General features: G+C 44.7%; 1 protein-coding gene across 1 annotated transcript in view; it reads right to left on the bottom strand.

The window, feature by feature from the left end:
• The window catches only part of ERCC5 (ERCC excision repair 5, endonuclease), a 50,179-nt gene that overhangs the window by 7,405 nt on the left and 16,955 nt on the right, over positions 1–25,819 (bottom strand). The window contains exons 8-13 of the mRNA XM_044284585.1: positions 19,686–19,893; positions 18,081–19,178; positions 16,445–16,683; positions 10,480–10,599; positions 8,951–9,164; positions 1,969–2,113 (exon numbers count right to left, since the gene is read on the bottom strand). Of these exons, the coding sequence (XP_044140520.1) occupies positions 1,969–2,113; positions 8,951–9,164; positions 10,480–10,599; positions 16,445–16,683; positions 18,081–19,178; positions 19,686–19,893 (2,024 nt within the window). The remainder of the gene's footprint in view (positions 1–1,968; positions 2,114–8,950; positions 9,165–10,479; positions 10,600–16,444; positions 16,684–18,080; positions 19,179–19,685; positions 19,894–25,819) is intronic.

Here is a 25,819-nt window from a genome sequence, read left to right as displayed (position 1 = left end):
TTCGCATAAAACCAAACAGTCCTTTTGTAAATTACTTTATATTTCCTGGTGGTCTTGTTTCACCTGCAGCGCTGCAGGTCACATGACGCCCAACGTCCTCCACCAGGCCCCTGTGGTGACGTTTAGTGTACAGGCTTATCCCTGCCTAAGGGAGTGGCCCGGCTCTGTACATGAAGCATCAGAGCCTGTGTGCCCGCCCCTCTCTCAGCATCCTGCTGCCGGCTCCTATGAGGAATATTGCATGCGCGATCACTCCCCAGCCCTGTGAAATCAGCGTTCCCGTCACAAGGGATCCCGCCCATAAGCCCCCACGACCAGACGCACATAGGTAATTCTATGTGCGTATAAGAATATATTCGTCTATATCAATAAATATATCTCTCTATATCTATAGAGCACTGCAGATATAGATATATAGATTACATATATTTATACATAGATGTATATAAATCTTTGTGTGTGTGATGAAACATTCGAAGTCGATTCGCATAAAACTTTGTTTCAATACTGTACGGAGCGAGCGCTCCCTACAGTATTAGGATGTATTGGCTATGATGAGTCGAAGTTATTACTTTGCGACGTCTCGCGAGACTTCGCATAATAACTTCAGAAATTGATTTATACTTTAAATAAACATTTCAGTTCGGGGTTCCAAGTAATAACTTCAGCTCATCGGAGCCAATACATTCTAATACTGTATGGAGCGCTCGCTCCGTACAGTATTGAAACAAAGTTTTATGCGAATCGACTTTGAATGTTTCATCACACACAAAGATTTATATACATCTATGTATAAATATATGTAATCTATATATCTATATCTGCAGTGCTCTATAGATATAGAGAGAGATATTTATTGATATAGACGAATATATTCTTATACGCACATAGAATTACCTATGTGCGTCTGGTCGTGGGGGGCTTATGGGCGGGATCCCTTGTGACGGGAACGCTGATTTCACAGGGCTGGGGAGTGATCGCGCATGCAATATTCCTCATAGGAGCCGGCAGCAGGATGCTGAGAGAGGGGCGGGCACACAGGCTCTGATGCTTTATGTACAGAGCCGGGCCACTCCCTTAGGCAGGGATAAGCCTGTACACTAAACGTCACCACAGGGGCCTGGTGGAGGACGTCGGGCGTCATGTGACCTGCAGCGCTGCAGGTGAAACAAGACCACAAGGAAATATAAAGTAATTTACAAAAGGACTGTTTAGGATGATATAAGGCACATTAGAATAAATATATATAACTCGGACAACCCCTTTAAGTCCAGTGAGTGGTCTTATTCAATAATTGACAGCCTTCCCCACAGAAGAGTGCATAGATACTTATCTGCCAATCACTGAGAAGGACCACCCACCGGACACCTAAACCGAGAAGGAGTAGTTATTCAAGTTTCACTGACTTTTCCCACAAAACTATATATCAGTCTGCTCTGCTCTTCCTGCTCTATAACATGCTGCCTGCAGATGGGACAGCACGTTCACCATGACAAGTTTCCTTTAAGACCAGATTACCAATGCAAAACCAACTGCTCACATACACTTATAGGGCAGGTCCTCGTTGACTATTCCGCTTCCACTTGTTCTAATAGGGCATGTGAAGCTAATGGGAGGTGGTCCTCTCATTCACCAGAGCAGAAAGCTTAACCATAGCTAAGGAAAAGGGAAGTTGTCAGTGGAAGTATGAGCTGTATTTTTGGAGCGGAATCAGGTTAACCTGAATTTTCCAGGGTCGTACATGGCAGGGCATAAGGTACACACCTTAAGATTTTTTTTCTCAAGCACCAGTAAAGAGGTAGTACAGTAATTTAATGGCAGTGCTGCAGAACAATACATTAATCACTTGTTATTATCTATTCTAAGGGATAAAATCATGAACGTGTCCATTGATAAAGTGATACAAACTAAACTCATGTAAAAGCATTCCCATATTAAATAAAATAAGAAGTATAGTAAACTACTTACTTGAACTTGATCAGAGGTTCTAGACCATGCCCAGAAAATTCATTCAGTATCTCCATGGCAGAAACATAGCCAACCGAGGATATTCCGTCAGTATAATCACTCCCCATCAAGTAGGCTAAATTAATAAGTTTGGAACGATCTAAGCCTGCACAAGGATATTATTGGGGGTTAATCAAAGGGTGAAAGTATTCTCACACTGGTAAAATATAATTTGTTAAAAAAATCTAAATAAAATAAAATAACACACGCCACACCTCCCAATATACGGTACATGCTCATTTGCCTCTTCCTAACCAGAGATTTGTTACCTGCTGTGACAATTATGACATCAGGAAATACTGCATGCAGATCGAGACACACTATACTGACAATGTGTTTATATGGCAGAACACACATGTAATACAAACACAATGTGACAGAACTATTGAAAATGCTGCTTTTTTGGAGCATGTTGCACCAAAAAACTGGCGTCCATGGTTTGCATCACATTTACTAACCGTTTTACACTTTTTTCTAAACATTTTACGCCTTATCCGGCAAGGGGGCGTGGCTTTGCTGGAAAGGGCATGACTTCATTGGAAATGGGGAGTGGCCTTAATGGAGCTCTGTGCGCCAAAATTTTTAAGTGAAACTACGCCAACTTATAGGTGGCGTAGACTTAGATTAGACATTTTTGGTGCACAGACAAATTTCTGGTGCACAGACAAATTTCTGGTGCATGGACATATTTTGGTAACACAAACAAAAAATTTCTAGAGTAAATCTGGCGTAATATTTATACTCCAAATTTATAAAGGTCCATGTGTCAGAAAAGTAAATTTGTCAAATATGAAAACTGTGTTTCCTATTCTTGGACAGTGCAAAGTACAATACTAATAATAAATCTCCCCATTATGTTCATCACAAGATACACTGTACAGCCAAATGCACGTGGCCATACATTTGAATTTGTAGTATTGTCTAGTTAAGGAGTTTCCATTGCTAAAAGGAGAGAAAAAAAAATGTAGATTGTGTCCTACTAAAGGCCCTTTATACATACATATACACATACAAAGTATCTCACAAAAGTGAGTACACCTCTGACATTTTTGTAAATATTTTATTTTATCTTTTCATGGGACAACACTGAAGATATGACACTTTGATACAATGTAAAGCAGTCAGTGTACAGCTTGTATAACCGTGTAAATTTGGTGTGCCCTCAAAATAACTCAACACAGCCATTAATGTCTAAACCACTGGCATCAAAAGGGAGTACAAAATTGTGCCCAATTAGCCCTTTTCCCTCCCTGGTGTCATTGACTCTTTAGTGTTACAAGGTCTCAGGTGTGAATAGGGAGCAGGTGTGTTAGATTTGGTGTTATCGCTCTCAGACTCTCTCATACTGGTCAATGGAACGTCAACATGGCACCTCATGGCAAAGAACTCTCTGAGGATGTGAAAAAAATTGTTGCTCTATATAAAGATGACCTAGGCTATAGGAAGATTGGCAACACCCTGAAACTGAGCTGCAGCACAGTGGCCAAGACCACACAGCGGTTTAACAAGGCAGGTTCCACTCAGAACAGACCTCACCAGGGTCGTTGTCTTTTCAAAATAGACACAGTGCTGCCAGCATTGCTGCAGAGGTTAAAGGGGTGGGGGATCAGCCTGTCAGTGCTCAGACCATATGCCGCACACTGCATCAAAGTGGTCTGCATGGCTGTCCTTCCAGAAGGAAGCCTCTCCTAAAGATGATGCACAAGAAAGCCCGCAAACCGTTTGCTGAAGACAAGTAGACTATGGATTACAGGAACAATGACTGCTGGTCTGATGGGACCAAGATAAACTTATTTGGTTCAGATTGTGTCAAGCGTGTGTGGCGGTAACCAGGTGAGTGCAAAGAATAGTGTGTATTGCCTACAGTCAAGCATGGTGGTTGGAGTGCCATGGTTTGGGGCTGCATGATTGCTACCGGCTGTGGAGAGCTACAGTTCATTGAGGGAACCATGAATGCCAACATGTACTGTGACATACTGAAGCAGAGAATGATCCCCTCCCATCGGAAACTGGGCCTTATGGCAATATTCCAACATGGTAACGACCCCAAACACACCTCACAGACGACCACTGCCTTGCTAAAGAAACTGGGGATAAAGATGCTGGACTGGCCAAGCATGTCTCCAGACCTTAACCCTATTGTGCATCTGTGGGGCATTCTCCAATGGAAGGTGGAGGATCACAAGGTCTCTGACATCCACCAGCTCCGTGACGTTGTCATGGAGGAATGGAAGAGGATTCCAGTGGCAACTTGTGAAGCTCTAGTGAACTCCATGTCCAAGAGTTAAGGTAGTGCTGGGAAATAATGGTGGCCACACAAAATATTGACACTTTGGCACAATTTGGCCATTTTCACTTAGGAGTGTTACTCACTTTTGTTGCCAGCAGTTTAGACATTAATGGCTGTGTTGAGTGATTTTGAGAGCACAACAAATTTACACTGTTACACAAGCTGTACACTGACTGCTTTACATTGTATCAAAGGGTCATATCTTCAGTTTTGTCACATGAAAAGATATAAAAATATTTACAAAAATGTTAGGGGTATACTTTTGTGAGATATACACACACACACACACACTTTATTCATATATTCTATCAGTGCACAGAAAGTCAACAGAACTGAAGGACAAGGCTAAAGCTCTAAATACAGAGAGCACATATCCTGATGCTGCATCTATAATGAGTATGTGGTTAGGGACAATGCTGAACCCAGAGTATTTCACAATTCATCATGCTTAACAAATTATGCAGAAAAAAATAAATACTGTTGTTGTTTTCTAGTATAACAAATATTTGCTCAGCAGAAAATAAGAATATAATGCCGAATGGACAGATTTACAACAACACTGAAAAAGGGGGAAAATGTACAAATATAATAAGTGTTAACTATGGTTTTGCATGATCCATGCATCATTAGATGAAAGGCTCCTTACTTCTATTATATATGACCGCAGAACCCTTCTAATAGCCATGTGCAATAATGGTATATGGAGCCCTTTTAGCAGTGGTAATAAGGTAGAGCAATTGAGCATACTGTACATACAACATGAACAGGGCACATCTTGAATAAATAGCATTGCATTTAAGTTGCCTGCCGTCATACAGTATTGCATAGCAAAGAGTATTTATGTGACACTCTGTAATGTCTGGAGAAAGGGAAAAAAAGTGCAAACATTTTCTGGAGCTACTACTATGCTGGAATTTAAAACCGAACAATAGTGAACACGGCACATGGGATGAAAAGGAATCATATGGCGACTTGTAAATCCAGTTGGAATCACTGATTGACTTAACTATCTCGGCAAGTCAGACAAAGATACGCCGAAAATATAAAGGCACAACAGGACAAAGGAGGAAGTCTAAATATTCCATGATATGGATACAGGCTATGCAACCCAATCCCGGGGCTGAACAATCCCAGCGATGGTGTCCCTGAAGAGCAAAGCTCACTTGTGTCCAATGGGAGGAAGCTGGTGTGTGCCTCTACTGTACATGACATCAGCCTTAGCACAATGGCCTACTGTGCTATCAGATGGGCCTTTTAGGATGTACAGTAATAGGTCCCTATGAATAAAACTTGAGCAGCTCACGTATCTGTAACAATTAAGCAGGATAAAATGTCTACATGTCTGGCAACCTCACACTGCTGAGACCAAACTGCGGTGTAATAAAATACATGAAGAGGGCAGATACATTTTGTTGCAGTAAGTCCAGAGCAATGCACTTAATGTATGCGTAAAATGCAAATAGCGCTAGATTTTTCTTGATGTTTTCTATGGATTAAAGTATCACTTTATTAGGATGTATGCAGTATTTTATTATAATGCATTTATTGTTTTATTACAATTTATGCATTGCTTTATTATAATGTGCCTACTTTATTACGATGTATGTATTACTTCTTTATATTGTATGTATTACTTTACCAGAAAGTTGCAGTGCAGCAATATTGTATATCCAATGTTTTCAATGCTTATTTTACACATTTAGTTCAGGAGGATCCTATAATAAGTTAAAACTGAAAGCTGCAAAGCCAGTTTTATTCATTTCTTTTAGGTCTGTGATCCGTTTTGCCAGGATATACTATCACTTTATGATCAGTGACCGTCTCACCTCTGGCACTTCACCTGAGAGTGGAGGATCCAAAGCACTTTGGGGCTCATTTATTAAGACTTAATAAAACCTATCGCTGGCGATGGACCCGCCAAAGAGGCACTGGCCTCTACATAACTTCGGCGCATCCAGCATTGGTCTAAATGTACGCCGGCTTCCTTGCTCTGTTATATGTAGACCATTTTCTATGCCTAAAACAGACGTAGAAAATGATGAATGAGACTGGCCTGTCGGCCCATCCCCTTCCCCTTTTTTAGACCTGGCGTCAGCGGGGAAAAGTCGCAAAAAATAATGCACCAAGACAAAAGATGCAAGCATTATATATGGACTAAGCCCTCATTCTGATATTATAAAATCTGAGAGAATATTTTGATCAAAACACATCTGTGCCCGCCTACCTGCTCCAAGGTGGTCTCAGTCTGGAAGGTCCTACTCTAAACCTACCAATGCCATTGGGCATCTATATTCAGGAGAGAAGACCCTGCACATATATGAGATGATAATATATGATAAATGAGAACCATCACAGACATACTGCACATATAGTGTGCTGCGCCTTGTTACCTCTATGTGCAACAAGCAATCAATGAGAGGAGCACACACAGCTATATGTACCATCTAATCAAGGTCGTCTGTTAGATAGGTGGGGCAAAAGTGCACAAAAATGTTGCTCCCCAGATAATAGGAGCGCATTCATGTGAATTAAGCTTAGTCCATATATAATGTTTGCATCGACTGCGATGCAATCTGCGCCACAAATACGTCTAATATAGGCGTATTTCTGGATCATAAATGACCTCCTTTGTTTTCTGAGCATAGCAGCAGCTCCTGGAGCTAGAGAACTGCAGCCGGGCCCATTCACTTGCTCTGGGTTGTGGACAAGGTGCTGCTGTGCAGTGAAAGACTATGACGGGGCTGCAGCATTGACTTAGTGATATGCCATTACTGTATAAGAAGGGAATAACGCTAAGTTATGGGTATCAGGGAACAATAGCTGAAGTGAAGAAGTAAAAGTGAAATTTAAAATAATGTATGAACAGAACACTGGGACATTGAATGCCATTACTTATGATTTACACTTGGAACAACAGTTGCATTTCACACAACAGCTGTTAGACTTAGCAAGATTAAACTTTGGATAAATGATATCCCTGGCCTATTTGCTAAGCCCCTTTATAATCAACACCAACAACCTAAAAAAAAAATCATGTTCCAGAGCGACAATGATGTCAAAAGGGTTTCCAGCATCTGAAGCGAGAACAATGGGGGGATTTATTGATTTACTAATCAAAATGTGCAAGAATTCTAGTGAAAATTCCACACAAAAAAAAAAAAAACGATGCGGTTTAAGACTGACTAGACAGTGTTAGTAAATGTGGGTCAATGACTTCAGCATAAACACCATTTCTAATCCCGTGTTCTGAAAGTAGATTCTGAGATCAAGGTCTTATCTGGGTCTCTAAATGGACACCAAGGTCTTCAAGAACTTTACTGCTTTAGGAACAGGCAAGTTTGCCAAGTCTCTCAGCATACAACTTCAGATATTGGCAACTTACTGTGAGTGGATGATTTAAGCCAAAATGGGTAGTAGTATACAATAAAAAGTATAGAGAGACCGAATACAATTAGATACCCTTACATACAGCATACATTTATGTATCACATACATTATACTAACCTAGATCAGTTGGAATAACTGTAACTGAGTAAACATATGTACTGTGCAATCTAAAGGCCCCTTTACACGGGACAATTTTGTAGGCGATCATCAGGATAGAAATGTCTACTCGTCAGTGAAGACCGCTGCATTTACATGCAGTGATCTCCTCCACATTATGGGGAGGAGCGATCGCAAGTGCCATCGCTCATCCCCATACAGACTCGTTTGCAAACCGCAATTTAGGTGTCCACACAAATTAGCATATTACCCGACGAACAATCGTTCATTCGCTTGTTCATTGTGGAATTGGCGGTACCTTTACATGCCAGATAATCGCTATGAACGCTCGTTAGAGATAATCTGGCAGATTCCCGGACAGTGTAAAGGGCCCTTGAGGAGAAGAAAATCCCAGTATTAGTTAGCCAAGAGGTGTGACGAACATCTATCAGTAACTTAAAGCATCTGTGGCGATAGAAATGTCCCTTGAAAGAACATCTGTCAGCAGATTTGTACCTATGACACTGGCTGACCTGTTTCATGTCCACTTGGTAGCTGAAGACATCTGTGTTGGTTCCATGTTTATATATGGTCGCATTGTTGAGAAGAACTATGTTTATGTACATGCAAAGGAGTCTTTAGGAGCAACGGGGGCGTTGTCATTACTCCTAGAGGTTTTGCTCTCTCTGCAACTGCCGCTACCTCTGCACTTTGATTGACAGCGCCAGGCAAGGCAATTTTAAAAACTGTCAATCAAAGTGGAGAGGTCTCTAGGAGTAACAGCAATGCCCCTGTTGCTCCTAGAGGCTCATTTGTATATATTAAAACTTGATTTTTCTCAGCAATGCGGCACATATGAACATGGGACCAACACGGATGCCTTTTGCCGACTTGTTGCATGTGCACTTTGCAGCTGGTATCTTAGGTACAAACCTGCTGACAAATGCCCTTTAAGCAGCATTTAGTGTAACATATCAGAGGCAAAGAGTCAGGTCATTGACTTTTGGAATACGCTATTAATTTGGGTTATCACATGTTTAATGTGGTAAGAGTATTTGTAGACACGGATGTGTAAGCAAATTGTTGCATACAAAGGATTGTCACTCTCTATACCCAAGACTGCAATAAATGCCAGCCATTTTTCTAGCTAAAGGCTTCTAATTTACTTACCCAGCTGATTCTGAATATCACACAACTGGTAATATTCCACATATTTATTTTGAGAAAAGAAATTTTTGTAGACATGTCGTGCCCCAAAAAGCCAGATATCACTATCGTCTGTGATAGTGCCAGAGGTCTGGTCCATCAGGTCTAAAATGGCACACTGAGCTTCTGCCTCCATAGGAGCCACAATGTAAGGAATACCAAACAGACGCAAAAGTTCCTGGAGAGTGAAAAGAAGAAGATTACTTTGTACACTTACAATTCTTCGTGAACTGCATCTCTTGCTAAAAAAAGTTGACTCTCTAAACCTACATGGCGTCTGTTGTCCTTTTTTATCCTACATATCAACTTCACAAACTGACTGTTCACTTTCTACCTTGACAGTGGCTATGGTCACAAAATAATCTATGTTATTCATTTAACCTCTAAGTGGGTTTAAAGTTATGGCTGATTGGTGTGTGTGTGTATACTATTATGTAGTCATAGTCAGGGTGTATATTGGGGCCCAAAATGGAATTTCCAAAGTCAGAAGCAACATTATATTTGAGGTACACAGCACTGCTGCATTAGGGGGGCAGCATGTCATATCCCGGATATGTGAGAGAGCACTGGACAATAGTGTTGTAGAGTAGATACATTTTAAGCAGTTGTCTCACTTCAGCAAATGGCATGCATCATGTAGACAAAGTTAATACAGGCCACTTTCTAATGTATTGTGATTGTTCATATACCTCCTTTGCTGGCTTGATTCATTATACACTGTTCTTATCCAAGGATTACGACCACCCTGCAATCCAGCAGCAGTGGACGCGTTTTACCATTACTGGCGTCTTTTCCTAAAGTATGCAAGCATGACCAACCCTGCTGGATTGCAGGGTGGTCATAACAACTGGATACGAGCAGTGCATAATGTGATGGAAAATGAATTCAGCCAGCAAAGGAAGTAATATGGACAATTACAATACATTAGTAAGTGCCTGGTATTAAAGGGCTTGTCTCACTTCAGCAAATGGCATTTATCAAGTAGATACAAGCCACTTACTAATGCATTGTTATTATCCATATTGCCTTCTTTTGAGGTGGTTGTGCCTTACACTATAGAAAAAGGCGCCGGCCTATGCATACTCCCACAGTCCTGGCCACTTTTCCTATAGTATGCAAGCACAGTTACCACGGCTGGATTGTAGGGTGGTCATAACTAGGGATGAAATATCCAAAGTCGATTTGCATAAAACTTTGTTCCAATACTGTACGGAGCAGAAGCACCGTACAGTATTATAATGTATTGGCCCCGATGAGCTGAAGTTATCGCTTTGCGAAGTCTCGCGAGACTTCAGGTAATAACTTCATCAATTAATTTGTACTGTAAAAAAAAAAAAAAAACTTTTCCCAAACTCAGGTTTGGTTCCAAGGTACCACTTGTAGAAATTGATTCACACAACATTTTTAATTTAGCAATGACGTGACACACCTGCATCTTAGTTACTAATGTCATAAAATATATTGTTTATTGGGAAATATCAGACAGCACTAACCTGACTTTCTAGGTACATCTGTCCTGTCACAGACGCAGCAACACGTTCCTGCTGCTGCCTCTGTGCCTGCAGCGAGGTCTGCTGAACAAACAGATTATTCTCCAGCGACTCCAGTTCTTCCTGCAAGAAGATGAAACAAGCACAGTGATATAGCACAATATGGCAGATTTACTAAGCCTGTCCAAGATGTAGATGGTGGAAAGTGAGGCAGTCTAAAGATGCCCTAGATTTAGCACAGTGGCTCAGGCTGGATGCAGGGATTCTGCATAATGTTATACCAACTATTGGTTGGCTTACTTTGTGACAGACATCTGGAGCAAAATGGTACATCTTAAAGGGAACCTGTCACCTCCCAAAACCATCCCAAGCCGCCAGCAGTACCTGCGTGTAGCCAGCAGTGTGTTTCTGATGATGCCTTTCTTCCTGAAGGCAGATGCAGCAAAAGTACTGAAAACTTTGTTTTATCCCTGGCCCGGCGCGCTTCTCCACACATGCTCCAAGTCACGGTAACCACGCCCCCTTCCCTGCCCCTTCGCCGTGACTGACAGCGCTTATGCGTGAGAGTTCGGCAAAGCCAGCCGAACTGGCGGCTGTCAGTCACAGCGAAGGGGCAGGGAAAGGGGTGTGGTTACCGTGACTTGGAGCATGTGTGGAGAAGCGCGCCGGGCCAGGGATAAAACAAAGTTTTCAGTACTTTTGCTGCATCTGCCTTCAGGAAGAAAGGCATCATCAGAAACACACTGCTGGCGGCTTGGGATGGTTTTGGAAGGCGACAGGTTCCCTTTAAACCATGGCCCCTCATCCCATAAAGACAAGCACTTTCCCACAAAGCCGTGCCTGCTCCCTTGGCAGACAAGGCACAATGGACTCTCTTTTTTTTTTTTTTTTTGCTTACTTGCTTTATAAATATGTATAAAATGAAATGCACCAAAATTTTTGTTCAAATTATTGCAGAATTCAGGCACAGCCACTATATCAAATGTGGGCCAATGTTCCTGATGGTGAACAAATATGTATCAAAGTCCATTACAAGAATTGAGTAAACAACATTAAGGAGGATAGGCATTCCAATTTCAGAATTGCGCTGAGAATCAATTTATTAAGGCTGAGTCCATCATAATTCATATAAATAACTTAAAACAATTCACGGAAAAACTAAAGCTAAAAATCTATAAAAGTCAATAAAGAACAACAATAAAAAGTCCACAAGTATAAGAGAGATTAGCTATATTTCGTTCTATTAGTTGCCTCCTCTCTATCAAAGCGCAGATTAGTTGGAAGTCCATCTTGAAATATCCATACATAGGGACAGATATACATACATATTTCAAGATAGACTTCCATTTATAACTCTTTCTAAAAGGAGCGCTCCAGGATTGTATCCATTCAAATTGAAAGGCGGACGCTGGCTTTTATGCACCATGCCTACACGCTGACTGCGCCTCTTCCAAGCGCAAGGACGGCGCATACACAGACGGACCTACAGGCTGGAGGGGAGATTCGGAGGTAAGCTTGCAGAGCTGATGAACACGTGGGACGCCATGACAGGCACTAAGACTCCGACCCCTTGAACACAGAACCGTGAGTAGGAATATCGAACTAACTAATGTGCGCTTTGATAGAGAGGAGGCAACTAACAGAACTAATATAGCTAACTCCAGCATAACTGTTAAAGGGGTTCTGCAGTTTTTTTAAACCGATGATCTATACTCCATTTAAGTGAACAGAATTTAGCCCCGCCCAGGCCATTGATACTAGTCGTGACGTCACTGGGCCTGCGGTAAACAGCGAGAAGGCCGCGGCACTACTGCCAGCGCAGCTGCCTTCTCAAACTGCTGATCATCAGGGGTCCCGGGTGTTGGACCCCCGCCGATAAGATGCTGATGATCTATCCAGAGGATAAAAAAAACTACAGAATCACTTTAAGTTTGTTACTGATCACTAACATCTAAAAGGACATGTTATGATAACCAGTATGGTGCCACACATGGGAATGATCCCCAATGCAAGTAAAGTGATCTTCATAATCCTAATGAACATTAGCCAACATCTGACTTGGGCCTCATGCACACGACAGTATTTTTTCATGGTCCGCAAAACGGGGTTTCGTTGTTCCGTGATCTGTGTCAGTTTTTTCTTCCGTGTGTCTTCCGTGATTTTTGGAGGATCACCAGACATGCGGAGCCAAACAGATCCGTCCTGACTTACAATGCAAGTCAATGGGGACGGATCCGTTTGACGTTGACACAATATGGTGCAATTGCAAACGGATCTGACCCCATTGACTTTCAATGTAAAGTCAGGAGTCCCTATTTAACTTGAAGCGTCCCCATCACCATGGGAACGCCTCTGTTAGAATATACCATCGGATTTGAGTTACATCGTGAAAACTCAGATCCAACAGTATATTCTAACACAGAGGCGTTCCCATGGTGATGGGGACGCTTCAAGTTAGAATATACTAAGAACTGTGGACATGACTGCACCCTGCTGCCTGGCAGCATCCGATCTCTTACAGGGGGCTGTGACCCGCACAATTAACCACTCAGGTGCCGCACCTGAGGGGTTAATCAGGTGCTGCCAGGCAGCAGACCCCCCTCCCAGTTTTAAATTCATTGGTGGCCACTGTGCCCCCCCCCTCCCTCCCCTCTATTAAATTCATTGGTGGCCAGTGCGGCCTCCCATCTACCCCCCCTAATTAAAATCACCCCCCCCCCCATCATTGGTGGCAGCGGAGAGTTCCGATCGGTCCCAGTTTAATCGCTGGGGCTCTGATCGGTAACCATGGCAACCAGGACGCTACTGCAGTCCTCGCTGCCATGGTTACTTAGCAATTTTAGAAGCATTATACTTACCTGCGCTGTCTGTGACCGGCCGGGAGCTCCTCCTACTGGTAAGTGACAGGTCTGTGCTATAAGCAATGCGCCGCACAGACCTTTCACTTACCAGTAGGAGGAGCGCCCGGCCGGTCACAGACAGCGCAGGTAAGTATAATGCTTCTAAAACGCTACTGCAGTTCTGGTTGCCATGGTTATCGATCGGAGCCCCAGCGATTAAACTGAGACTCCGATCGGAACTCTCCGCTGCCACCAATGATGGGGGGGGGGGGGGGAGAAGGAGAGGAGAGGCCGCACTGGCCACCAATGAATTTAATACAGGGGAGGGAGGAAGGGGGGGCCGCACTGGCCACCAATGAATTTAATACAGGAGAGGGAGGTAGGGGGGGCCGCACTGGCCACCAATGAATTTAATACAGGGGAGGGGGGGCCGCACTGGCCACTAATGAATTTAATACAGGGGAGGGAGGGGGGGGGGGCCGCACAAAGTGAAAACTCAGCTCTGAAAAAGCTGTATGCAGACAGATCTGCGGATCCGTCTGTGCTAAAGTAGCCTACGGACACGGATCACGGACGCGGGTGGCAATCTTGTGTGCCTCTGTGTTTTTTCACGGACCCATTGACTTGAATGGGTCCGTGAACCGTTGTCCGTCAAAAAAATAGGACAGGTCTTATTTTTTGGATGGACAGGAAACACGGATCACGGACGCGGATGACAAACGGTGCATTTTCCGAGTTTTCAACTGACCCATTGAAAGTCAATGGGTCTGCAGAAAATCACGGAAAACGGATGCACACAACGGTCGTGTGCATGAGGCCTCATAGAGGATATACTACAATCCATTTATCCTCAGTGCACAATTACTGGAGATTAAATAATATAATCTGAAAATAATAGGTAACATCAGCTGCTATAATTGTGATAACATCTAATGCGAGAGATACCACTCGGTGTTGCATGAAGAGACATTCTAAGATATATTATATACCCATTTGAATATGGATTTATGCTGCGCAGAATACACCTTGGATACTGTGTAAATTGGATGGACTTTCTGGAATGTATCTAATTAATGCCGTTCTTATTTATACTTGTGGACTTTTTATTGTTGTTCTTTATTGACCTTTATTGATTTAGTTTTTAGCTATAGTTTTTCAGTGGATTGTGTTATGTTATTTATATGAATTATGATGTACTTAAATAAATTGATTCTCGGAGCGATTCTGAAATTGGACTGCCGATCCTCAATTTTAATTTACTCCATTTTTGTTCTGCTGTGACAGGGTGAGTCACTTAGATCAGTGCACCCTTTCCATATAGTGCATAGGAGAGCCACCTGCCTTCATATATATTTTATATTAAAGTCCATTACATATCAACCTCGTTATAAGAATTATCCTGCCACTAATATTAGGGCTATGGTATAACTCCTTAGGGACCAAACAATTTCCGTGCCCATTTTTCCCTGCCCTCTTTCCAAGACCCATAACTTTTTTACTTTACCATTCACATTGAGGACTTATTTTTTCAGGATAAGTATTTTTTTATGGAACCATTTAATTCACTATATCTGTATTGAAAAACAAGAAAGAAAATGCATTGCCGCCATGGCTTTCTCAGGTTTTGTTTTTATGGTGTTCACTATTTGCTAAAAAAGAAATGGCAAGCTTGCTCCGCGGGTCAGTACAATTACAGTGATACCATATTTACAGTGCTGCCCATAATTATTCATACCCCTGGCAAATTTTGACATACCGTATTTTTCGCCGTATTTTTCCCCCCTAGTTTTCAATGATACACCCGCCGCAATGCCGTGCGGCGGGTGTATCAGCTGTGAGGGAGGAGGGGCTGGGGGCGGCATCTGCATTTATAATGACAGCGGGGCCCGTGCAGTGACTGTATTCTACTACACGGGCCCCGCTTACTGTATAATCATATCCCTAATAGTTAATTGTTGTATGCATGTAAAAGCATAATGAGCGTTAATGAGCGCTGTGTATTACTTACAATTAGAAGCGCTCGCCGTTCGGAGCAGAGAGGAGGGAGGAGGCAGGCCGGGAGGACGGGCGCTGGCAGTGTGAGTCATACGTCACGCGCCTGCGCCGCCCACTTTATGAATGAAGCAGTCGGCGTGGGCGCATGACGTATGACTCACACTGTGAGCGCCCGTCCTCCCGGCCTGCCTCCCCTCTGCTCCGAACGGCGAGCGCTTCTAATTGTAAGTACGGTGATACACAGCGCTCATTATCGCTCATTATGCGATTACATGCATACAACAATTAACTATTAGGGATATGATTATACAGTAAGCGGGGCCCGTGTAGTAGAATACAGTCACTGCACGGGCCCCGCTGTCATTATAAATGCAGATGCGACCCCCACCCCCATTATAAAAGCAAATGCGCCCCCCACACTTATGGAGGGGATCTGTGGATGACACATAGCATAAGATGCTATATATGTGTCATCCACAGATCCCCCCCATAACTGTCATACACAGATCCTCATAACAGTGCCATCCAGAGAGGATCCCCCATAAGTGTCACCCACAGATCCCCCATAACAGTGCGTCACCCACAGATCCCCCATAACAGTACATCACCCACAGATCCCTCAGGATAGGTCATCAGTATCTGATCTGAGGGGGTCCGACTTCCAGGACCGCTGCTGAGCAGCTGTATGAAAAGGCTGTGTACTCCATGAGCGCTAAGGCCTCTTACTAGGCCATGTGACGTCACATTCATCTGTAACATGGCCTAGGCACAACTCAATCCCATTGAAGCGAATACAATGGACGGCGCAGTGCTTGGTAAGCTGTGAGGAGGCCGCAGCAGTCACCAGATCTCTGGTGAGCACTGTGGCTTCCTCAAACAGCCGATCGGTGAGGGTGTAGATCTCATACTGATGACCTATCTTGGGAATCAGTAATCAATATGTAAATCCCGGAGAACCCCTTTAACTATTGACTGTAGTTGTAAAATGTATACAAAAATGACAACGTTTGTCCCCAGCAAGTAACACTGTGTGCATCGGTTTACATGTGCCAGGTTTATGTGCAGAATAGTCTCCCTTCAATGTTGTGCCAGGCTATACTCAGATATATGATCAAATCAATCAATACTGTTACCATACTAATGTCTTGCCACTCATTGGATTCGGCCTCTCCCTCATTTTGCTGTAGTTCAGGATTCTGAACATTTGCCCGCTCATCTTCTCTGGAGGTGTTTTCGATCGGAGTGGCAGAGGTGGATGCTGCCTTGGTGAAATCACCCACTTGCCTTTCCATTGTATCTTTGGGAGATTCAGTTGTTTGTACTTGCTGAGAATTACTATCATCTGAATCACTTTCTACTTCAATGAAACTACCTAGGAAAAAGAAAGAAAGAAAACATGTTACAGTAAAATGTATAGAACCGGTATAAAACATACAATGTATGTTAACAGGCATCTCTAAACTGGATGTCTCTACACTGTTAACGTCTTACCAATCAACAGGTTAAAGGTATTTTGTCACCTCAGACCAGCTCTGCACAAATAGTACACCTGACGCTGAGCTCAGATCAGTCATTTTTATCGCTGTACTATCTCCAGTTACTCTGCTGTGCGCTCCCAAACAAGAGGGAGTCTAGCGCTAAAAATGACTGATGTTTCAGGTGTATTATTCATGCAGCACTGTACATCATAGGGCTGTCCCAGGGTGACATCCATTTAACGGGAGACTTTCAGCACAAAGGGGGATTTTCTTTTTTTATTTTGGCAGTATTTTTGATAAAGGGGTGGAGTGTGGCTCAAACATTGATAACCTATCCTCAACCCTCTTCAAACAGCTCATCAGCAGGGGTGCTGGGTGTTGGACGCCTGCCGATCAGATATTGATGACCTATCCTGAGGATATGTCATCAATATATACTGCCTGCACAACCCCTTTAGACTGTTTGCTGTGCTAGAAGTCCAAAGAGGAATTTAAAGAGTAAGGGCAGAAAGCAGAATACATGGACTGGCATCAAATATTTACAGCCAGAAAACGAACCAACCCAAAAAAAATTCACATATAGGCTGTTAAAGGGAACGTGTCATCAGAAAATGACATTGTTTAAATCATGTTTTTATGTTAAACATATAATAAAGAATTTTTGATTTTCCATGTCTGTCTATAAAAAAAAAAACACGACACACAATTCTGAAGTTTTCGCATTGGCAACTAATTCTTAAACTAAGCGTCACTCCTTGTTCTGTACAGATCACTTTACTGAAGTTCTCTGCTTATCACTACAGTCAGAAATGGAATGACAGATCTATACATAAATAACACAAGATCCACCATTCACAACAGGTGATATCACAGCTTATCGACTCTCTCCTGACCTCTGCACAGGTCACAGAGAATGCCTAGAAAACTATCCCATAGCAGTCAATGAGTCCCCTCCAGTCTATTGCGTCTGTGGTCCATGGTGGTTGCTGTCAAGAACAGCTTAGGCAAAATGGCTGCTCCAATAATCATGTTCAGGAAATAGAATTAAGAAAAATAATATCAGAAAATAAAAGTAGATTAGAAAAAAGTACGTGTCACTATCTCATATTAACTGGCACAAAAACATTTCAGTGACAAATTCCCTTTAATATGTGAAAAAAATCAAAATCATGGAAGTGTCCCACTAAAGAGGTTTCCACTTTCTGACTAATCTAGCTAATAGTCAGGGTGCATTCACATAGTATCTGGAGTGTATGTGAAGCAAAATATACATCATGTGAAAGACACTGACCCTCAGAGTCTGAATCCATTTCTTTAGCTCTATCCAATACTTCATCAATAATAGGAATGCTTTCTGGAGTCATAGGGACATAATTTGTATCTGGAACATTAGCAGTAGATTGTTCTTGCCTACAAGCAGTAGCAATGGCCTTCTGCTGTGGTGGCACCACCAACACTGGGTTATTCTGTATGACCAGTGATGAAGAACCCGAAGACTCTGATGGTGAAGACTGGAGGGCAGTTTCATTTTTGCTGGGGTTAAGTTCATCATCAGTTTTTTCACTCAACTTTAATTTAGAGTTCTCCAATTCCAAGGAAATTGGAGTAGCTATACTACTGGATGGATCTTGAAGGTTGCTCTGAAGTGAAGGAGTTATAGACACTGGTATGTTACTATGACTGGAAATATTTAACACGGCTGTCTCAACAGGTGTATCCTGAGAACAGAGAGGAGTTTTCTTTTCCTGCATGTTCAGATCTTTTTCGTCTGCTTTGGTCACATTTACTTTGTGAGGTAGCTCACCATGGTTTGTAACAGACACCAAACTACTGACTATTGATTTATCATTGCTACTCGTAAGACCATTGGTAGAACAGTCTACCTCATTACTTGCTTTAAATATACCCAGGGCAGTTTTTGTTTCACTCTCAATAACCAAGTCTTTATCTTCCTCATCTGAGCTACTAATAATCAAAACCTTGGCTTTGGGTTGCCAGATCTTTAACTCATCCTTTCCATCATTTATCCCAACAGGCCTTTTCCTGCTCGAAGCCATTTTATCTTCAGTAAGAGCCTCTTGAATTGCTTGCAGGGTTCTGGGCGAGACACTGCCATCTATTGCCCCCACAGATGCCATTTCATTGCTTTGGGTTACACCACTGTTATGAGGTTCTTCATCAGAGTTACTTTCCATCATTGCTTCCTGTATAGCAAAAAGTGTTCTTGGGGAGGGTGGCCGCTCTTCTGGAATGCTGTCCTTTGCTTTCTTCGATTTATGGGCAGAAGCAAGCTTCATATCAAGGTAGGTTTTTGGCATATCACTAGAACTAGAGGGCATAGCTTGCTCGGGCACATCATCTTTCTTATCTTCTGCTTTTTTTTGAATTCCTAAAAAGCAAAAAGAAAGTGTTTTATATGAAAAGTGACAAAGGTTAAAGTCTGATGAGTACAACCATAGTCCATATGTCCTATTAAGGCATATGAAGGTAACAGGGGGGATCCCCAGCTTAGGATGCCCCTCTAAGAGCCAGAATGGACAGCGGTTGTGTAGGACTGGCTCCTATTCTAGTGGACTTGAGATGTCGTTGGATCATTAATCTGCACAGGTGCCTTGTATTTCTACATTTCCCCTATAGGGGGAAATGTAGAAAGGAGTTGCTCTCTGATGAGACAACCTATATTAATGAAAAGATTTCAAATTGAAATAGAAATATTTTGTTAATTAAAATGTTTATCATCAGCAGTAAACAGCGAGATGCAAGGATAAGGTCTGAGTCTGTATTTACAATAATGTAGGGCTGAGCAGTAGTGCAGAAAACTTCACCTCCTGCCATATGATACACTGTGCAGTTGGCAGAGTTCATATCAAGCATTTGCTGCTGTGTGTACTAATACCTTTAATTAGAATATAATGAGAAGTGTCCTCTGAGACCAGACGGCGAGTTTCAACCTCTTTCATAAACCCCCCTTCTGTCTCAAACTGAGCGCGGACCTCCCCCGTGTACTGCTGGTTCATCTCTTTCCGCACGTTATCAAGGCACCTGCTCAAATTATTTTTTTTCAGCAGTCCTTTTAGCTGATACTGGGAAAAATCATTGGAGTCCTAAAAAACAAAACAAAAAAAGGCAAATTAAAGGGATTGTCCGAGTGTTTTATACAGATGACTTTTCCTCAGGATAGGTCATCAGTATATGATTGATGGGGGTCTAACTTCCAGCATCTCCACGGATCAGCTGTTTGCAGAGGCCGCAGTGCTCCAGTGAGTGCCGCAGCCTCTTCCTAGGCCGTGGCACTTACTGGAGAAGCTGATCAGCGGGAGTGCCAGGAGTAGAACCTCTACCCATCACATACTGATGACACTATTCTGAGACACTTCAATACGAATTTAAGGAAAAATGTTATCGCCACTAAGCCGAATTTCCTCATGCTTCCTGGTAACGAATCGACTGTCCCTGAAATGGTCTAAAAAACAAAAACATACATTCCTCATAATGCTAACGTTTGTAAAGCGCTGCGGAATATAGCATACCGTATTTTTCGCCCCATAAGACGCCCCTGTGTCTTATGAGGCGAATACTAATGAGCGCTTCCATTATGGAAGCGCTCATTAGTACCGGAGGACTGGGAAGCGGTGAAGGCTCTGTACTCACCGCTTCCTGGTCCTCGGTTGTCAGCTGTGCAGTGGCTGCGTACAGCGTCAGGGCGCTCTGTGACCACACACTGTAAGTAGGGTTGATGCAGGTATCGAAATTTCGATACCCAATCGATACTTTTGTCCCGGTATCGATTTCAATTTTATCGATACTGGCCTGCGCTTCTGCGCAGTCTAGTATCTGAACATGAGCGCGCTGCTGTCAGCGTGCTCAGGTTCCCTCAGCAGCACGGGGGAGAAGGAAGCAGTCTCTCCCTCCCCCCTGAGCTGCTGCTGCCACCAATAGGGAGAGAGGAGCGGAGGAGGGGAGGGAGCACTGCGTCACCAATGATAGTACTTTTTATGGGTCCGGACTTTAAGCAGCAGGCTACACAGAGCGGCGCCCAGAGATGTCCCAGCACTTAGTATTATTCCTGGGCACCGCTCCGTTCGCCCGCTGTGCGCCTGTGCCCCATTACCGTCTCCTGCAGTCCTGCTCCATATGCTAATTACTATCGGAGCAATGGGGAGGAGACAGCAGCTTCTCTAGTGTGGCACCTGAGTGGTTAACTGCCACTGATCTTCTGCCAGTACCCGCCTCCTGTATTAAGGGTTAATTATCATTGGTGGCGCAGTGCGCGTGGCTTTTTTGTTTTATTTTTTTCGCGTGGTATCGAATGGTATCGAGTATCGCAATACTTTTTTATGGTATCGAAACCGAATCAAAATGTTGGTATTGCAACAACTCTAGCTGTGAGCGCCAGTTACCAGCACAGCAGACAGCAGGAGGAAGCAGATTGTGGGCAGTGAGGAGCGGCGGCATCCAGGAGCAGGAGAGGTAAGTGGGCTTTTTATTTTATTCAATAGGAGGCTGATGGGGGCAAATATAACATGGCTGGGAGCTGGTGAGAGGCAAGGGGGCTTATATAAAACCGCTGGGGGCTGGTGACAGGCAATGGGGGCTTATATAAGGCTGCTGGGGGCTAATAAAAAAAGGAATGGGGGCTGAAGAGAGGCTGCTGGGGGCTGGTGAGAGGCAATGGGGGCTGATATAAGGCTGCTGAGGGCTGGAGAGAAGCAATGGGGGCTGAAGACAGGCTGCAGGGGCTGGTGAGAGGCATAGGGCTCTTATCTGAGGTCAGATTTGGAACATTCACATTGGGGTCTGAGGTCTTATTAACATTGGGGGTCTTTTTGGGGCTGTCAGCTGAGGTCTGATTAACATTGGGGGTCTAGTTAGTGGTCTGACCAGAGGTGTAATGAAAAATATTATATTTTTTTTTGTCCTCCTCTAAAACCTAGGTGCGTCTTATGGGCCGGTGCGTCTTATAGGGCGAAAAATACAGCAAGTGCATAAAATAAATAAATCCATTTGAGTGAGAAGGGGCCACCACGGTCATCTGCTGACTGATGGGGTGACGTCATCACGAGGCATCTGAAGGGGTTCAATGATGGGGGGCAGCACAATCGTTTTTCCTTGTCATTGCACCCGCTATTTACAAATAAATGCGCTTTGTGACAAAGTAATTAGTCACGACTATCCCCTAGGCCCTGTGTCCTCAGGTCCCCCTCTCTGATGTCTTACAAAAAGGAGATTTTTGTATAACTTACCAGTAAAATCTCTTTCTCGCTCTTCATTGGGGGACACAGAGACCTTGGGTATAGCTATGTCCTCTAGGAGGCGTTGACACTAGATAAAGCTGTTAGCTCCTCCCCTGGTAGCTATACCCCCTCCAGCCTGGAGAGAGAGCTTCAGTTTGTGAGAAGCAGTAGGAGAAGCAAGCTAAGAAAAAAACACGGAACACCAACCATGGCAAAAGACCCAACGGGCTCAAACCATCAACTGCCACAACCGTGACCAAACAATAATACTGGGTGGGTGCTGTGTCCCCCAATGAAGAGCGAGAAAGAGATTTTACTGGTAAGTTATACAAAAATCTCCTTTTCTCGCCCATATTCATTGGGGGACACAGAGACCTTGGGACGTCCAAGAGCAGTCCGCAAGGGGGGGGAAAGAAACACAGACCCATGGAGCCAGCGCCCCTGCAGGCAACAGAAAACTGCTGCCTGCAAGACCAAGCTTCCAGAGGCGGTGCCCGCCGATGCATAAGTATGCACCTGGCAATAATTGTGAATGAGCGGAGGAGGGCAGTAGCCGCCCCGCACAACTGCACGGCTGAACCTTGAACCATCCGAGCCCAAGAGCGCTAACCCCTCTGGTGAAAGGAGCCGCAACACTGAAGGGTGGAACCCTGCCCCGGGGACAGAAGTTCAAACAAATGCAGACGTGCAATTGACACCCTGGAGGCCGCCAATGTTATGCGAGGACCCTCCGGAAGACAAAACCAAGGCGAGCACGGACGCCGGAAGGAACTGGAGGCTGACAAACAGTCAGAGCCCTGACAAGGCCAAATGACCCAACTCCTGTTCCTTAGGGTGGGAAGGGGAGGTACGTAGTGATGGAAGGCCAGATTCTTCATTGAGATGAAAATCAGAGACCACCGTCGGGAGAAAGGAAGAACGGCCCCAGGGAAGCTCCTACCCCTGGCAGAACCAGGACAGGTTCAAGGGGAGAATTCCGGAGTGCTAAAAAGACCAAGGTCTGATCCCAGGCGGTAAAAGGAGGACGGCATGGAGGAACCGTACGGCTATTCCCTGTAGGAAGGAATTGAGGACCCCGGGTGGGTCAGAGGACGCTGGAAGGCCACACAGTGCCGAACCTATCCAGCCAAGAACCAAAGCCCAAGCAAAAAACCCCCGATCCACCCCTGCTAAGGAGAAGCGCTCCACGGAAACGGAAGTGGTCCACCAATGTCCCCCCGAGCCGACCAGGTTTGACGGGAGACCGAGAAGCTGCCCGAATGAGGCATGTCCAACCGCAAGCCAGGAATCAACACATTGGATAGTCAAAGGTAGTGACGATATGAGAATCATTGACGGAAGAACTCCGTTAGCGACCGTGTATCGACGGTGTAGCAAAACTGCTTGACGGAAGCAAACAACCAAACCAAGATTAGAGAGAAAAACCTCTGCCTCAAGGAGGAAGAAGAGAAGGGGTGTCCCATTCCAGGAACAAAACTCCATCAACAGACGCGACAGCACCCCCGCACATCCTGGCGTGGGGAGTCTCATAGTCTAGTCACGGAATGCGCAGCGAAAAGGCATGACTACATCGGACAGACATGCCGACACCAGTCAAGTATCGAGAGGTAGTGGTACACACCGGTAGCGCGCCCAGGACCAACGGTAGGAGTCACCTGTAGAAGGAGGAATACAGGAACGTCACAGGCCAACAGTCGGTCCGGAATGAGACCGAAAGAAAAGAAAAAACCACAGAACCAAAAACCCTGCATCACATAGATGAGGGGGAGTAGCAACAGAGGAACCACCAAGGTTTGCGGAATGGCCGTGAACCCCGAGCCAGAGAAGGAAGAACGGAAAGAGAAAGGGGGAAGGACGAAGCCCGTTTCCCATCCGAGACCAGCAGTATACAGAAGTAGCCACCGGATGAAAGCAGGGATGCCATACTCCGCCAAAAGAGGAGCCTATGCAGCGTACGCCACCGAATACGGAGACAGAAGAATCCGTCAACTGACGAAGGAGCCGTACAGGAGGAGCCAGATTACGCAATGGCTACCACAGGACCCCCATACCGTAGAGGAATCCGGTAGAAGCCACGGTACCATACAGCCCCAGGGAAGGAGAGCTAACTTTAAAACGCTCTACCCGGGAAGGGCGCTGAACAGGAACAACTGCCCAGCAAGCGTCAGGGTAGAACCCCTACCTGTTAGAATGCCCCACTGTAGCGACTGCGAACGCTAGTACCCGCACAGGCTGAACAGGCTGCAAAGCTAAACCAGAGTGCCAACCCAAACACTTCCCACATCAGGAATGGTGGAAGAGAGTAAGGAGTCAGTGTAACACTTGGCCCTGTTGGCACGTAAACCATATATGTGCAATGGTGTACGCACCACTACGATGCGGACAATACCGTTACCGACTGGGACAATGGAAACCCATAGAGATGGGAGTCTCTAGTACACAAGTGGTTTTGGGCAGGAGTTATAATCCTGCCCAAACCCAGCTCCAAAGGAACACAATGAGGAATAGCCACCGTATGTACTGGCGGAACTCATATAGTACTAGAGTAAGCGTACCGAGCACCGTCAAGTACCGACTGTCGCCACGCCCCCAATGAAATAAGCGCAGGCACCTAGAGCCGTGGCGCAGTTGAATTGCAGAACCTGAAGATGTACAGATACTCCCCCCGCTAGTGATCACTAGCGAAAGAGAGTAAGGCAAGTAGTAAGCACAATGACGCGCAACACTCCGCCTAAGGAAGGATAGTGCGACAGCCGGACCGTATCCAAACTGGTGCCACAGGCAGACACCCCACCAGGAAGGGGGGTTAATACCCACGGTGAAAACTAGTGCATATGGCAATCCTGTACCCTATGGGAGAGCAATTAGCACCCGAGAAAGGAGGTAATGGATACAGTACCCCTTGTAACCAGTGAGAATGGAAACACTCCACCAATGGAAGGAGCTAATGAATATGGCAGGTACAGAACCCAGTGGAGGTACAATTCCGCCACCTACAGAAGGGGGAATGCACTGAAAATAGTGTTATTGTACCTAGTCCACCTATGGCAGGGGACAAAGTATAAAGGTGAAAACCGGATCGTAGTAGTGCAATTATACCGCCTAAGGAAGGGGGTAATGCCCACGACGAGTGCTGCTGGCCACCGTAGACGCAACCTAAGGAGATTGATTCGGATTCACGTCAAGGCCCGAATCAGTGATTCTCCTCACCCCCCCTCCCTTGGGCGGACGCACTCCCGTGAGAGAGGGTGCACCTGAGCGTGACCCTGGGAGGAAGGAAGGGTGTGTGGAGATATCGAGGAGAAGACGACCTGCTGTGGTCCGCTTGCGCGCAGGTATACGCATTAGAAAATCGCCCCTAGCAGTCGCGGACTGCGCAGTTGGGGCTTATCAACCAAACTACCTGGGGGTGGATTGGGAACAGAGGTCCTGTATACAAAAGGAACCTGCGGAGAATTATCAACCCAACAACCCTAGAGGGTGGATTGGGAATTTCCAGTTTTTTTCCCCCACTGGAATCGCGCAGGTGGGGAATTATCAACCAAACGACCCCATGGGGTGGATTGGGAATTCCAGAGGTTCTCCACAGTATGGCTCAGGTAGATGAATATCGACCAAACGGCCCCGGAGGACAGATTGGGATCCCGCAGAGATCCTTAACTGAATTGCGCAGGCGGAGAATTACGGGAATACTTCAGCTGTCCTCCTGTGAGTTGCGAAGGTGGAGAGTTATCAACCAAACGACCCTGGAGGGTGGAATGGGAATTCCAGAGGTTCTCCGCTGTATTGAGCAGGC

The sequence above is a fragment of the Bufo gargarizans genome, chromosome 3 (genome assembly GCF_014858855.1).
Source record: "Bufo gargarizans isolate SCDJY-AF-19 chromosome 3, ASM1485885v1, whole genome shotgun sequence".
Taxonomy (NCBI): Eukaryota; Metazoa; Chordata; class Amphibia; order Anura; family Bufonidae; genus Bufo; species Bufo gargarizans.
This window is presented reverse-complemented; position numbering and strand designations above follow the sequence as displayed.